Source organism: Varanus komodoensis, unplaced genomic scaffold (assembly GCF_004798865.1).
Source record: "Varanus komodoensis strain SLA01 unplaced genomic scaffold, ASM479886v1 scaffold3, whole genome shotgun sequence".
In the NCBI taxonomy this organism is placed as follows: domain Eukaryota; kingdom Metazoa; phylum Chordata; class Lepidosauria; order Squamata; family Varanidae; genus Varanus; species Varanus komodoensis.
The window spans coordinates 4,725,151-4,738,501 of NW_025335761.1; the positions used below are offsets into that span (position 1 = coordinate 4,725,151).

Sequence of the window (13,351 nt, forward strand, 5' to 3'; positions counted from 1 at the left end):
CTTTCCTATGCATTTTAGTGTCATCTCAGAAAGGGGGAGTAATTTATTCAGAACAAACAGAAATCCATCAAGCACAGATCTTTTTTTTTTTTTAATGAAATGCTTAATTTTTCATAAACAGCAAAGGGTTGCTACAGGAACCAGTCGCCCCTAGCAACTCTTTGGAGCATCCAAGTTGCTCTCTGAGCCTCCCACATCCTGTTCAACCCAATACAAAGTGACAAAAACTTTCTATTACAAAGTGGAAGCTACTTGCTGCGCAATCCATGTCAACCCTTTAACTTCAAACGGAGGCATTCGCCCAAGGCATTTTTGTTGCAATCTGACAGAACTGTTCCTCCTTTCCAAAAGCTGTGCATCAGTGAAGAGGAAAGCCTCATATCCCATGCTCCCCAGCACACACCTTTCAAAAGCATGTTGAGGCTGACAGCAGCCTATTAGCAGCATTGGCGCTTTTAGTCCTCTAATTTCAGAGCAGGGAGATAGGAGTCCGCTTCATTGGCTGCCCCTCTTTCCTGTCACAAGCTTTGCGAATGAGCCGACTTATGAGCCTCTCTAGGAATTGACGGCCATATTGACATGAGGGACGTATTTCAGACACCAGACCAAGAACATGTTGCTGAAGAAAATACAGCCATCCTATATTGTTTAAAAAGATCCCAAAATATTAAAAATTACTTGGTTATGAAGAAGAGAAGACAAAAAGGGGTTATTTGTAGAATATATTCAAACTGGAAAAATAAGAATAGTCTTTTCTGCGTGTGGATGGCTCCTGCAATTCTTTATTCACGGCATTATTTATTTGCAATAACAGACAGCTGGTCCCGAATCCTTCCCAGGCCATCTAGCATAGTGTCCAATGTTTGTTTATTCAGCTCTACCGTCAGTGCAGAGGTTGTGAAGTCATTCCCACACAAGGCAGCATCTTCCTGAATCTGGAAGAAAAACAGAGCTGAAACTCACCTTGGAAATCACTTTCCCTCTAGATGATTTGTGGAGGGTTGGAAACACATAATATTTCCATAACCTCTAAGAGCACAAAGGGTCTTTAGCACAACACAACCTTCTCCAAACGCAAGCAGGAAAGATGGCTTTGCGGTAGCAGTCAGAAACTCCAAAGGCTGCTGTTTTACTTGTTTCTAAACATCTCTGTATTTCAGTTTAGCTAGCCATGCCTCAAAGAAGAGTGACAAAAGTCCTAGCAAAGACAACCAAATAGTGTCTCTTTTCTGGGCAGGCTGCCACAATGTCTCTTTCAGATTTATTTAGGCAGAACTCGGCAGGACCCTGAACATGGCTTAGTATTAACAGTGAGCTGTTTCTTGTACAAAAATGTTCTAGTTTTCTGCTTTGCGGTAGCTTCAGAGCTCCTGCGGCTGAACAAAAGCAATAAACTGGATACAGACGGGGGGGGTTGGTTTGATCCAGATTAAGTTAGTAGTACTGAAGTCCTGCTGAAATCAATACAAAAAGTCTCATGGCTAACCGCAATCCTACTGATTTCAACGAGAACTAAGAGCATTCAAATTTGGTCTCATTTAGACATCCATGGATAGCTACCATGGAGGAGATGTTCATGCCAGCCCCTCACCCCTGGCCTTACCATATTGAATGGAAAGGTTTGAAGGCAGATTGCAATCATGTCAGCTGAACCCAGTTACTCCTCCACGAGCCTGCATTCCCAATGTGGAGGGCATTTCTCTGGATCCAGTCCAGAAGGTTTTCAAGAGACTGAGAGGTATGAGGCCAGCTTTGGATAACACAAGCTTTGCACACTTTTTCACACATTCAGTTGCGAAGAGCATCAGAGTTCAACCTGCATGCTGCCATCAGGCAGTAACCCCCAAATGGGCTTTTGTGGGTGGTGGACCCTGCCTTTGTGAAATGACCTCTATATTGGTATGTGGGAGGGGGCCAACTATGGCATGTTTTAGGTCCCAGGCAGAGATGTATGTGGAGCCGTGAGTGTGGACATACAAGCTGGTGTGCATGCATGTGCTCCCCGCCCCCCGCCATACCGTCTCTGCAGCCCTCAGGGGTGAAAAGGTTGTCTAGCCTTGTTCTACAGTAACGTTTGGAGGCATCCAGAAAACAGAGCACAGAGAAAGGAACTAAACAGAAAAGGAGTGTGGGAAGCCTTTCTACAAACGCCTTATCAACAAACAAGACAGTACCTTGAGCTGCAGCAAGCAGGTAGGGACAGCCATTCTGCTGACAGTGTCTGAGGACGTCTTGATGTCCACTCTCCAATCCATATCCACTAGCCGTGGCAGGGAAACTAGAATTCAAATGGCATGGCCAGGAAATTAATGGACACTCTGGGTTGAACCGGTTTGCTCATGCTACTGCCGGACACCTGTAAGGAGGCTATGAAACAGTTCCAGAGCTCTTCAAGGCAGTGCTTTGTTTTGTACAGCTGCAACAGGTATTGGCCTGAATGAGAAAGTGAAGGGCTCACAAACTAATTGCAGAGCTTTTGCGCAACGTCAGCCCTGTGCAACTATGGCAAGAGCCAAAGTTCAGAGCCAAAGCCTGTGATTTGCATACAGAAGGCCTGAATTGGCTCCTGGCAGGCTCAAGCGAACGGATCAGGGAGCAGGTACTGATGTGGAAGACTTGAGCCCAAGACTTCAATTCTGTATTCAGTTGGTGCAGAACAGAGTGGCGAGATTCCTCACTGGCAGATGTGATCAGATAATGCCAGTCCTATATAACCTCCGCTGTTTACCAACTGAAGTCCAAGCCCGAGTTAAAGTGTTCACTTTTACATATACATTCCTAAACAGTTTAGAGCCTGGATATCTGAAGGAATGTCTCCTTCCATATACACCTGCCCAAAGATCTTCTACTGAGGTCCTTCTTTGGGAGCCCCCCTTGAAAGAGGTTAGAAGAGTGGCTACCTAGAGAAGGACCTTTTCTGTGGTAGCACCATGGCTCTGGCATTTGCTCCCCAGAGAGGTGCACCTTGTGCTGATGCTCAATTCCTTTTGGTGCCAGGCCAAGCCCTTTTTATTTTCCCAATATTTTAAGAGCTGATGGGTTTTAAAGTGGAATTTCAATGTGCTATTATTGATTTGTGAGCTGTCTTGAGAGCCAGTTTGGGTAAAGATGGGTATAAATGTTTTAAATAAATAAATAAGATCTGGGAGAGATTATCATAGTACAAATTACTGGGCAAATAATAATATGACATTAAAACAACAACGGAATATCACAAATTCAGAACCAAGGTCAATTGCCAGCTGGAAAAGGATCACCACATGAGATCTACTGTTGGTCGAAGTCAAAAAACTACTCAAGAGTGCAAACTGGAGGTCTTGCTCAATGCAAGGTAGATTCATATGTTTCCAGGATGATTAAAAAAAATATTCCAATAAATTTAGACTTTTTCCTGCCCTTTCCAATACATTTGTTCTAATTTCCTATTGTTTAGCAGCACACACAACCTCTGTGGCTTCCATTGCGCTCAGACCCACGAAATCCACAGTGAGAAGTTTTCTGAGCATTCAGATACAAAATGAACACATCCCTACTCCATATATAGGATTAAGGCTAAGCCCAAGAGTTGTGTGTGTTTGGGTGTTACTTCTAGGTAGACATTATCCAACTGTACTATTATCATTAGTTGGTGGTCCTTATGTAGCCAGGATAGCACCATCCTTTACAAGAGGAAAGCACTGGCAGGTTTGGGAGCAGTCCCACGTTCACGGTAGTATAAAAAAGGACTTTAGAAAAACTATGTGACGGGGGTCAAAATCCCAGAACAGGGGTGCATGCTCAGAGAGCACAGACTGCTGGTTCACAAGCAGGCCTAGAGAAGGAGAATGAAATTATGCATCCTGAACCAACACACTGCACTCTGCAACATTTTGCCGCAGGTCCCAGTTGTTTTTCACCCAACTGCAGAATCTGACATTTCTCACTACGAAGTGTTAATTCTGGTGGAAAAGAACACCAAGCCCTATCCAAACAGTCCTGACCAGTTTGGTCGGATTTTAAGGTCTGTTCTAAACATCTGGGCAGGGCTGGCTTCTAAATACTCGATGCTGGCATTTGAAGAATTGTATGTTTACACACAAAAAAGTCCTAGCATTCCCCGTATGCGCTGGCTAGCCACAGGGGAATAGTAGGGTTTTTTTTCCTGTCTAAACATGCATAGGATTGCTGCTGAAAATACTGTACTAATGCTGATCACTTTCTCAGGGAAACAGTCTTTTAATTCTTCCAAGTTAGAGAACCAATACAAAGAAGCCAAGCTGAGCTAAAGCGAGCCCAGTTTGTCATGAGAATACCAAAGGTCAGCCAAGCTGTCACTTCTCACAGAGCAAGATGTGTCTTGCTTGGCTGATACAACAACAGGAAACAAACTCTGTCATGTCCTGAGAACAGTAGGAGCCCATGTGCTCTTGAACAGGTCGCTGTAAATGTGCCCAGCTGAAAAGGGATAATGGAAGCAGCACCAGAAACTGAATATCACCAGATGAACTGCAGAAGGATGCTGCAGCCTACAAGAAGGGCCAAACAGTCATCAGCATTTCCTCAGTTTAAGTTACGGCTTAAAAGTCACACTCTGATCTCTTAGTTATTGTTAAGGACTTCTATTCCTGAGTGAAATTTTGCAAAATATAGTTTATTTTGCAAGATTTATGGAGAGCTTTGTGTATTAAGTGGTACAGAAAGTTAATTAATGAATTCATTTAGAACTAATTTTCTGGTACCCATGGGCTCTATGTTTAATAGAGTTCCAACTCAGGCTACATAAAAATTCTCATCACATGGATAGCCAAGCAATCAAAGTTGGTCACAACACCCTCCTGCCACCTTTCAAGCCTGTTTTCACATCTATAAGGACAAAGCGCTGTTCTTTTCCAGATGCCAAATTTCGAGTATCAAATTTTGTACTTGAGCAGAATAAAGTACAAAAAAATAGATCCCGATGGTAAGACAGTGGTGCATTGTGAACTCACTGTCAGAAAACTTAAAGCATTGGACACAGAGAACACAATGTAACTTCGTTCTCATTTTCTTAAACATGCCTATTTATCCATCAAGTCTGGCTGAACTGATTGGTCGCCTGCTTCACACACAAAAATCCTCGTAAGCATCCCTTCTAGTAGCTTACCCCCACCTCACTCTACGTTTCCAATTTAAGAGTGGTTGTGGGTATCACTTCTCTTGGCAGTCAAAGATAAATCAGGTCCTGCAAACCAACCAATGGAAAGAACATGAACGGCAGCTTAGGTGCCTGCTAACGAAAGGATGCTGATGTAGCGCACGTGCAGGAGATTTCAACCTCCGGGTGCCTCATCAATTTGTTGGAGCCCGAGGGATGCTTCCATTTGATGGATGACTCCTGAAGATCACCCTGACCTTACTACTAACAGAGCAGAGCTAATAGATTCGAGTTGCAAGATGCAGCAGCAGCAGCCCAGATGCTTCGAAAGGAAGAAATCCCAAAGAGGTCGTCATGTTCCAATGCTACACATGCCTGCAAGCGCACGGGCGCCAAACCACTTTCAGCCAAAGGGCCAAATTCCAGTCCAGAACTGCTCTGGGGGTCTGCATTCCAGGCAATGGGGCGACACCAAAACAGCAGCGTATTTTAGATTAAAACCCTTACTGCCAGTAACTAAGCCTTCAGAGAGGCATTTCAGACTCTGGGAATGGGACCCGAGCTGCAAAAAAACCAGGAACGCACCCCATGACTGGTGGTTGGGAGAAAGTATGGGCAGCTAGGGGAAGTGGGTGGAAAATCTCTGAGGGCTACATTTGGCCCCTGCATTTGAGGTTCTGCATCCCTGTATTAGGGATAAGCCCCATTGAGCTCAATGGGACTTGCTTCCAACAAGCATACCTGAAACTGCCCTCCCAAAGGACAGACCATGCATATCTTGCCCCATTCTATGGCATGGCTGAGTCTAAGAATCAGGGACAGTCCAATAAAACACAATCAAGAAAAAGCCAGAGAATGCAGATGTGCCCCCAGACTTTCTCAAAATTGCACTCATGGGGTTGGATTGCTGAAAAGAAGCTTCAGGTTCTTAAACTGCTCCTCATTCCAAAATAAAATGTAACACAATTCTACCATTACTACACTAAGAATTTCCCTTGTAGCTCTTATTATATTCACATTTCATTTGCTGTTCAGCGGAGTTGACATTATTCCTGAGAATGCTTTTTGGAACCTAAATGGGAAGACGGCCAAAATTTGCTCCCCCAGATTTAGGATTATAAAGCTGCCACTCCTGAATCACACCTACTTCATCAAAAGCGCAAAGTCTGTATTACTACATGTGGACAAAGCTGTTGTGGATTTTATGAACCAACAGCTGCATTTGAATAGCAAATCATTACAAGTATTTTTACGACACCGAACTCTGTGCCTTCTCCTAATCTTTCCAAAACTTATAATCCACTGCACATGCAACTGCATATAGGAAGCCAGGGCTACTCTCAGACTGGCAACTCCTTGGGGCAGAGACTTGTCTAAGAGGTGTGCTTGATCAAACAAGAGGGCTCTTTCATCCAACATCCGGCTTCCTGCAGTGGCCAACCAGCTGTCTATGGGAAAGCCAAAAAGGGACAGGAAGGCAAGCTGCCTGGACCTAGCAGTCACTGACAGGTTTTGCCTCCATAATTCCATCTTATCTCCCTTTAAAGGAAGCCAAGAAAGTCAACACCTCATGTAGAAGTTCACTGAAACCATCTGTCACTTTGTGTCATGAATTTCCTGTCAGTGTGGGAGGGAGGGAAATTTCTCAGCTCTCTCCTTTAAAAATGTGAAGTCCCTGAGAAGAATTAAGGTGTTTCCCCCAGATGTTTTCATGCACCTCCACACCTGTACACATTATGCACAGCTTTACTTGTCAACCTCTCTCATCACCTACATGAAGATAAGAGTGAAATCATTCATCCAGCTTCTCTAGTTTCCTGATCCACCCTGGGCTCAAGATAATTGCTCCTGATTTAAGACATAACAGATCCCAAGCCATCAAAAAGCATCACTTCCAATGAAATCCCTTTCCTTTTCTTTCTCAACATTATGCAAGCTAAAATAATGTACTTAGCAAACTTTGAAGGTGGGGCAGAACAAAGAGGTTATTCGATGTGGCTTTCATCTAGAAAGCAACAATGTTCTAAAAGAAGCTGCCCTTTGCTTTCCCCTGTTGGACTACAAGTCCTCACATCCCAACCACCATCTGTGTGAACCAGAAGGGTCAAAAGTGAGAAGGGAAACTGCTCAGAATTAATATCTTCTACAACCAACGCTGAGGCTTCGTACTGGTTAACCACTACCAAGATCACTACAGTAAAGTGGTGAACCAAAAGCTAGATTTCCACACTCTACTATAACAAAGAACAGGTAACATAAACAGCCACATTAGTAGACTGGATGTAACAGGGAAAGCAACAGAGAGCCTTTGGGCTTTTCGGCTGGTTAAAAATGTATTTAATAAATACATAAACAAACATTTTCCATCCCCTGAAAAGCCTCTCTGGAGGCTTAAGAGACTCCTTCAGAACAATGTGAGATAAGATACAGCTGCAAGAAAGAGAGGATACGAAACTTTCCTTTGCAGCCCTCCTTTACTACCTGTAGGAACCAAGCCATCATTTCCCTCTTTGTGGTTGCCTCCCCTTCCTTACTTTCTCAAGTAGTCAATTGCAGACTACACATTCCTTGGTGCGGGGAGCTGTTGTTTATGTTCTGCAATGCAGCATGCATGCTAAGGGTGCGTCATAAACAACGACACAAAGAAATATGGCTTATTGGTTTCTTGTTCTGTATTCATTTCATACCTCGTACTAAATGAACTGCATTCCATGCAGCTTAGCAGGCTGACTGATGACAGGTTCATTCATTTAAGACCCATCTGTGAGTTTAAATAACTTTCTGAATTTGCTCTCTTGCTGCCTTCTCCCAAACTCTGCTTTGCAGTCCAGGCCAGTCATCCTACCAACAGCCAGAAAATCAGTCTGCAAGACCATAGTACTCATGCTTCCTATGTAGAAGGCTTCTTGTCAGAAGGAAGGATGTTAGGCAACTAAGAGAGCTAGGAAAACAGGTTCCAAGCAAAAAAAAACATCTGAGAAAGGCAGTCAGAACATTATAAATTAGATTCTGTGTAAGTAATGTTATGCCACACATACTGGGATGGCAGGACCCATAAATCTGACTCAGAAAAATCCCCCACTCAGTCCCTGTTTGGAAATTTATCACCTTTTTCAACAACAAGAGTTGCATGGCACTTAACATACCATCAGGCTTATGCACTGAGATTTTCAGAGGAGATGCTTCTCCATCAGCCATCACTGGAAGGAACATACTGGGCATCTCTTTAAGGGAGGGCCTTCTCTGTGGTGGCACATCCATTTTGGAATGCCCTCCCATGACAGGGCAGGTTGGCACCAATGGTGCTTCCTATTTGGCACCAAACTGAACAATTCTTGCATGCCAGGCATTTTGAAGGAAATATTGACATGTTAAAATTAGCTTCACAGTCTAAATTAAGTCTAGATTGACTGGTTTTTTAATTTGCTGCTTGTATGGTTTTTCTGTCTTGGCTTAATTTTTTCTATCATTCTGTTGTTTCATAACTTTATGTATAGCTTCCCTGAAATTGACTTTGGCAATGAAGAAGCTGCATGGAAATTTTTTCAAGCAACAAAAATGGCCAAGATGCTTCACAAACGGGACCACAATAATCCTTACAACATCCCAGTATCATCTGCTCCATATCACAATTAGCAATAGCAGTTTCAGGTCACTTGCAGACATCGCAACAAAGTAAGATGTGAACGAAGTACCTCACATTCCACTGCTTAGTTACACAGCTATGGATAGATTATGAAGTCCACAAAACAGCAATTACTGGACTTCATAATCTATGCAGAGCTCTGGATGCTGCTTTTAAATGCCAGATGATGCAGAATGCAAGCTTTCTCATTCATGGGCATGGGAGTCACCATGGTCCTTAAGAATTCAATCCCTCCCTAGGTGCCTTGTCCATCTGATTACTAGTCTGGAGTGTTAGCATCTTGTGTAGGACCAGGAGAGACACAAACCATCAGCCTCTCTACCTGTACCAACAGAGATGGTCTCAGATGTGACGTTAGGGTCCCCCAGGGTGTTGGTGATGGGGTACTCAACCTTAAGCCAGTTGGCAAATGTTCCTTTCCCATGCAAGGTTCTTTGAGGCTCTGGGACCCACATAAAGTCAATGGCAGAACAAGGCAGCTGGTAGCATAATTTACAACCAACAAGGTATAGGAAGTAAAAGCAGTGTAGGCAATTTGCTTTGTATGAATTGGCCCTAAGCAACAATGAATCACTCTGACCCTGTACATCCCATCTAGTGAGCAAGTGACACTGAAGAACTTTAATCAGATTTGCTAAATGCAGTGGAAACTTTTTATTTTTAAATGCAAGTCACTTCAACACATGACCCATTACTTACTCTGACTGGCTTGTGCTTCGTTTCTCCAGGCAGAACTGAAAAGAGAACAGAAAAAACAAAATAGCACCATGGATCTTCCAAACATAAGAGTCACAGCAGGAACTAGAGGTGGATTCAGGCTAACAACTTTTACCCAACCCTTTTGCTTGGCAGGCATCACAGCTGAAGGAGTTCTAATGCATAAGAGATTTCAGTTGCAGCTGTAGCTTCAGCATGCCTCAAGTTTAAAATGCCACAATATATCTACTGTACCTATCTGGACACACAGATAATTGCCCAGGGCTTTCTTTCAGGTTGCCCCACCAGGTGAGCTGAGTGGCTACAAGGAGGCCTTTTCAGAGGTGACACCCTGTTTGGGCAAGGTTCTCCCCAAAAAGATTCACTTGACACTTACATGTGATCTTTTGGGTGCCAGCTGAAGTCCTTTTTAGTTTCCCAAGCATTTGGAAAACTGTTCTTAGTAACTTAATTCTGTTGCTGGTTTTAATTTGGTCTTATAATGTTGCCATAGTTTTATTCTCCACTGCCTGTTTCATCTTGGATTTATTCTGCACTGCATTTATATTGTTTTAATGCTTGCACTTTGCTTTGAATGTCTTGTACTCTGCCCAGGGAATATTGGCTTAGAAGTGCAGCAGATATAATTCTTTTTAGAAAAATCCAAAGGGTTCCCTGGCAGGCAAATAAACACAACTTACTTCCATCATTCAGTGATTGCAAAAGATTAACAGGTTATGTTAATGCCATCTGCAGTACCCTCACTGGGAACCCAAGGTTACTGTCTGCCAAATGACCAGCCACAAGGCAAGGATAAGGACCAGTTTACTGTAGAATTACAAATACTTAATAAGGCACTGCAGGACAGTGGCTCAACAGAAGAATCATGTACTAAATCTTTAAATGCAGAACTACAACTAGGAATGCATCTAGTCACCCAAGGTGAGTAGAAATGGTATCCTGATAATCTGGCACGGCCACAGCATCATAAACAGAAAATATGGATAGATCAGAGCTCTCTTGCTTCGTCATCACATGGGCAAACAGATGTAAGAATTTGCTGTGTTCCATTTATCCTTCCTAATTTTCTTGAGAGCACAGGAGAGGTAGACTTGTGCCCAGTCACCATGCTCCCAATGACTGCATGTTCAATGTGTACAGCAAATTGCTTAGAAAGCTTCTGTATTAAGGAAAGAGGGACATGATGGGCCAGTCAGGATGCAGGATGAGCCATACACATTTAAGCGGCAATACTAGCTATGTTAAGATTGTAAAAAAAACCCCAAAAACCCTGTCTCCCACAGCTGGCTTGGAGTTATAAGCTTTTGTGCATTTATTTTTATTTTATCTATTTAAAACTTTTGTACCCCATCTGCCACTGATGTCTTGGGATGTCTTACAATAAGCTGTCCATAGGATGCATGCATAGGCTTAGAGCCTTACAGTAATTTCTCACACACACTAAACAAGTGCATTATGGCGAGCAGGCTGTGCAGCCACTGGATATCCTTTGAATACCCCATCATCAAAACACACAACATGCAGGTGGAGAACCCAGCCTGGGGGAAACTGCATTCTTTAAGGCCAAGAAGAAAGCCACCAGCTTATACACTGTGTAAGGAACTGGGGCACTTGGAGAAGGCAGGGAGTGCATGAGCGTTAACTGAAGGAACCAGAGGGCTGTTGTAAAGCTGACGATGCCTTTCCTCCCATCACAACAGCATTTTTCTAAAGGCAACAAGAATTCCACTGCAGAGGAAGTCAATACAATTCCACTGTAGCATGCAAGCATATAGCACAGGCCTGCAATTAATCACTTCCAATGCAGCTGGAGATGACAAACGAGTTGTAGACACACAGGGATTATTATGTGGCCCATGTCATGTCTGTCAGTCTCTCAGAGCCAGAAAACCTGGCTTATTAAGCCATATTATGAATGAGCTGTGTGCTGCTGCGTCCATCCAGTTTGCTTGCTCTCCAGTCCTTCCATTCATAAGAGCAAGGCTGGGTTTGCACGGTACAAAAGCCCATCATGGGTAACCAGCCATGGTGGATTATGTCACAGAAATCCAAAACACTTTCCATAGGAGGCTTGCTTTTCATCAGGAAATCACCTTAAAAACCCATGGCTTGTTCTAGGGGTTGCTGGTAGTACAATGGGTTTATCAGCTCTATGAACCTGGGAGACGGATTCCATTGTGGTTTGCAGGAACTGACTAATGAGCTGCTTTGCAAGAATGGCAAAAACCCACCTTTGCCACTGCCCATGACAGCTTCTTTTTCTTTTTCTATGGGGTTTTGGCTAAACAAGGAACAGAGACTTTTCAAAAGTCAAACCTGCAATTTTAGAAATGTTACTAAAACCACATATGCAACTGCTTATACATTGCAGAGCAGATGACAGCAAAATATGCTAAGAAAAACCATACCTATCCAAATTTCCCTAACATACGTATGCCCAAAAATATGATCCCTGCCTTGAAGAACTAGAATCTATCTAAAATATATGTAGAAAATAATACATCCAAAACCAATGTCAGAAGATACCAGGCCCTCTCCCCTCACACAGGTATTGCTCATCCTGGGGAAGTTCCTGTTCATCCTGATTACTTTCCTTGCCTAATTAACAAGACAATTCACCAATTTTAAAAGTGTGATTTCTTAAATAGACACTCAAAATGTGCCTGTGCGTGGATTAGGATTGGTTTTGTACAGAATGTGATAATATGAAGACACAGTCTCTAAACATTATAAGGCCTGAAACTCTTACAGTACATAAGCTTCCATTCAGACCCCCTAGTGAGAGCCACTGTGGCAGAATGACTGAAGTGTTGGACTGGAACTCAGGAAATCTGGGTGCTACTCCTCGCTTAGCCATGAAGCTCACTGGGCTAGTCACTCACTCTCAGTCTAACCTAACTCACAGGGTTGTTAATGTAAGGATAAAAATGGAGCAGAGGACTATGTAAGCTGTCTTTGGTGCTTTGCAAGAGGAAGAACATTGGGATGTGGATTCAATATAATGATTATAAATTATACTAGATTATTATAATGTAATATGGTAATACATCTAAACTGGACTAGGACTCAGGAGATCTGGGTTCTGGTCCCCGTTCAGCCATGGAGCCAACTGGGTGACATTGGGCCAGTCACAGACTCTCAGCCCAACCTATTATTATTTTATTTATTTATTAAAACATTTTTATGCTGCCCCATTCGCTGAAGCCTCGGGGCGGCTTACAACAATAAATTAAAATAATTATAATCTTAAATTAAAAAATATAAACATTAGATTAAAATACAAAAATACAATATAAAATAAGCCGCCCTGGCCAGATAAAATTCAATAATATTAACATTTAAAATGCCGCTTAAATAAAAAGGTCTTCGCCTGGCACCGAAAAACAAATAACGACGGCACCAAGCGGACCTCTCTGGGGAGCGCATTCCATAACTTAGGCGCCACTGCAGAGAAAGCCCTCCTCCGAGTACCCACCCTCCTAATTTCATTCATGGAGGGTTCCCGGAGAAGGGCCTCTCCTGCCGATCTCACAGGGTAGTTGTTCTGGGGATAAGATGGAGGAGGAGATGTAAGCTGCCTTGAGCTCTTTGTAGGAAAAAGGCAGGATATAAATAAATATGTAAACAGAGCATCATTTAGGGATGCTTGCCTGCTTTAATTTTTCCAATTGTTGACCACTATCCTCTCTTAGCGGGACTGCAGGTGGCGCAGTGGTTTAAACCGCTGTGCTGCCGGGCTGGTTGATCAAAAGGTCACCGGTTCGAATCTGCACAACGGGGTGAGTTCCTGTTGCTCCGTCCCAGCTCCTGCCAACCTTGCAGTTCGAAAGCATGCAAATGCAAGTAGATAAAAAGGTACCACTTCGGTGGGCAGG

General features: G+C 43.2%; 1 protein-coding gene across 1 annotated transcript in view; it reads right to left on the reverse strand.

Annotated features, from left to right (window-relative positions):
• Positions 1 to 756: 756 nt before the first annotated feature.
• Positions 757 to 13,351, reverse strand: part of COMMD9 (COMM domain containing 9) — a 15,635-nt gene continuing 3,040 nt past the window's right edge. Inside the window, exons 4-6 of the mRNA XM_044436608.1 lie at positions 9,459 to 9,493; positions 2,175 to 2,278; positions 757 to 935 (exon numbers count right to left, since the gene is read on the reverse strand). Coding sequence (XP_044292543.1) covers positions 795 to 935; positions 2,175 to 2,278; positions 9,459 to 9,493 — 280 coding nt within the window. The 3' untranslated portion in view covers positions 757 to 794. The remainder of the gene's footprint in view (positions 936 to 2,174; positions 2,279 to 9,458; positions 9,494 to 13,351) is intronic.